The sequence below is a fragment of the Oncorhynchus tshawytscha genome, unplaced genomic scaffold (assembly GCF_018296145.1).
Source record: "Oncorhynchus tshawytscha isolate Ot180627B unplaced genomic scaffold, Otsh_v2.0 Un_contig_5869_pilon_pilon, whole genome shotgun sequence".
NCBI classification, from domain to species: domain Eukaryota; kingdom Metazoa; phylum Chordata; class Actinopteri; order Salmoniformes; family Salmonidae; genus Oncorhynchus; species Oncorhynchus tshawytscha.
Window position 1 is genome coordinate 5,486 of NW_024608266.1, and position 2,015 is coordinate 7,500.

General features: G+C 42.0%; 1 protein-coding gene across 1 annotated transcript in view; it reads left to right on the plus strand.

Moving 5' to 3' along the window:
• Positions 1 to 280: 280 nt before the first annotated feature.
• The window catches only part of LOC121843366 (protein kinase C beta type-like), a gene marked incomplete at its 3' end in the record, with an annotated part of 42,806 nt that continues 41,071 nt past the window's right edge, over positions 281 to 2,015 (plus strand). Inside the window, 1 exon segment of the mRNA XM_042312985.1 lies at positions 281 to 514. Within this exon segment, the coding sequence (XP_042168919.1) occupies positions 281 to 514 (234 nt within the window).

Genomic DNA, 2,015 nt, shown 5'->3' on the forward strand with positions numbered 1-2,015 from the left:
GTCCAGGCTGTGTTTCATCTCTAGTTAGAGTCAGGTGTTGGTTGGGTCAGTCCAGATGTTGAAGAGTGTTTATCTCTCATCTCCTCTAACAGTCTTGACCTTGTGTGGAGGTTGTTTAATGTTTGTTATATGGTTGTGTGAAAATCGTTATGGTTTTGTGAATGTTGTTCCAGTGTGTGTGACATAACTTTTATGTAAATGAGCTGTTAATGGTGGGCGGCGACGTGTCAGAGTCAATGTTATAATTATTTCATGAATTTCCTGGATTTGATTTGGCCAAATGCATCTGCGGTCTCTGCTCATGAAGCGGTCTCTGCTCATGAAGCGGTTTCTGCTCATGAAGCGGTCTCTGCTCATGAAGCGGTCTCTGCTCATGAAGCGGTCTCTGCTCATGAAGCGGTCTCTGCTCATGAAGCGGTCTCTGCTCATGAAGCGGTCTCTGCTCATGAAGCGGTCTCTGCTCATGAAGCGGTCTCTGTCAGTTTGGCTGCCGGAGTGTGAGAGGGAGAAGCCGGTGTGCTTCGCGGTTTTACCGGATCTTTTTTTTTCTGTAGTTTTTTAGAAGATCACAACGATGCATCGGAGCAGATGATGCGCTGTCAGTTTACATTCCTCCTCGTCATCACTCACCGCTGTCATCCAATGGACTCAAACTAGCCACAAGTTCTGACTGAGCTCAAATGTCATCAAACGCATAAACAGCGATACGTTTCTCTCTCTTTCATACAAACTTATAACGAGGAGCGCCCATAAATGTGTTTTTTTGCTTTTAGTAATCGGTCTCTCCATATCGAACAAATGTAATAAAACGACACGTCCTGACCAAACATCCACAGCATGAAGGTTATTTCAGAACGGGGCAGAATGCTTCAGGAAACAGGGTTTCAGGAAACAGGGGTTCAGGAAACAGGGTTTCAGGAAACAGGGGTTCAGGAAACAGGGGTTCAACAGTGGACCAGCCAGTCAGAACGGGGCAGAATGCTTCAGGAAACAGGGTTTCAGGAAACAGGGGTTCAGGAAACAGAGATTCAGGAAACAGGGCTTCAGGAAACAGGGCTTCAGGAAACAGGGCTTCAGGAAACAGGGATTCGGGAAACAGGGATTCATGAAACAGGGCTTCAGGAAACAGGGGTTCAGGAAACAGTCAGAATGATGGATGTCTATCTAACAGTGTTGAATGATGGATGTCTATCTAACAGTGTTGAATGATGGATGGCTAACAGTGTTGAATGATGGATGACTATCTAACAGTGTTGAATGATGGATGACTATCTAACAGTGTTGAATGATGGATGTCTATCTAACAGTGTTGAATGATGGATGACTATCTAACAGTGTTGAATGATAGATGTCTATCTAACAGTGTTGAATGATGGATGTCTATCTAACTGTGTTGAATGATGGATGACTATCTAACAGTGTTGAATGATGGATGACTATCTAACAGTGTTGAATGATGGATGACTATCTAACAGTGTTGAATGATAGATGTCTATCTAACAGTGTTGAATGATGGATGTCTATCTAACAGTGTTGAATGATGGATGGCTAACAGTGTTGAATGATGGATGACTATCTAACAGTGTTGAATGATGGATGACTATCTAACAGTGTTGAATGATGGATGTCTATCTAACAGTGTTGAATGATGGATGACTATCTAACAGTGTTGAATGATAGATGTCTATCTAACAGTGTTGAATGATGGATGTCTATCTAACTGTGTTGAATGATGGATGACTATCTAACAGTGTTGAATGATGGATGACTATCTAACAGTGTTGAATGATGGATGACTATCTAACAGTGTTGAATGATAGATGTCTATCTAACAGTGTTGAATGATGGATGGCTAACAGTGTTGAATGATGGATGGCTAACAGTGTTGAATGATGGATGACTATCTAACAGTGTTGAATGATGGATGACTATCTAACAGTGTTGAATGATGGATGTCTAACAGTGTTGAATGATGGATGTCTATCTAACAGTGTTGAATGATGGATGTCTAACAG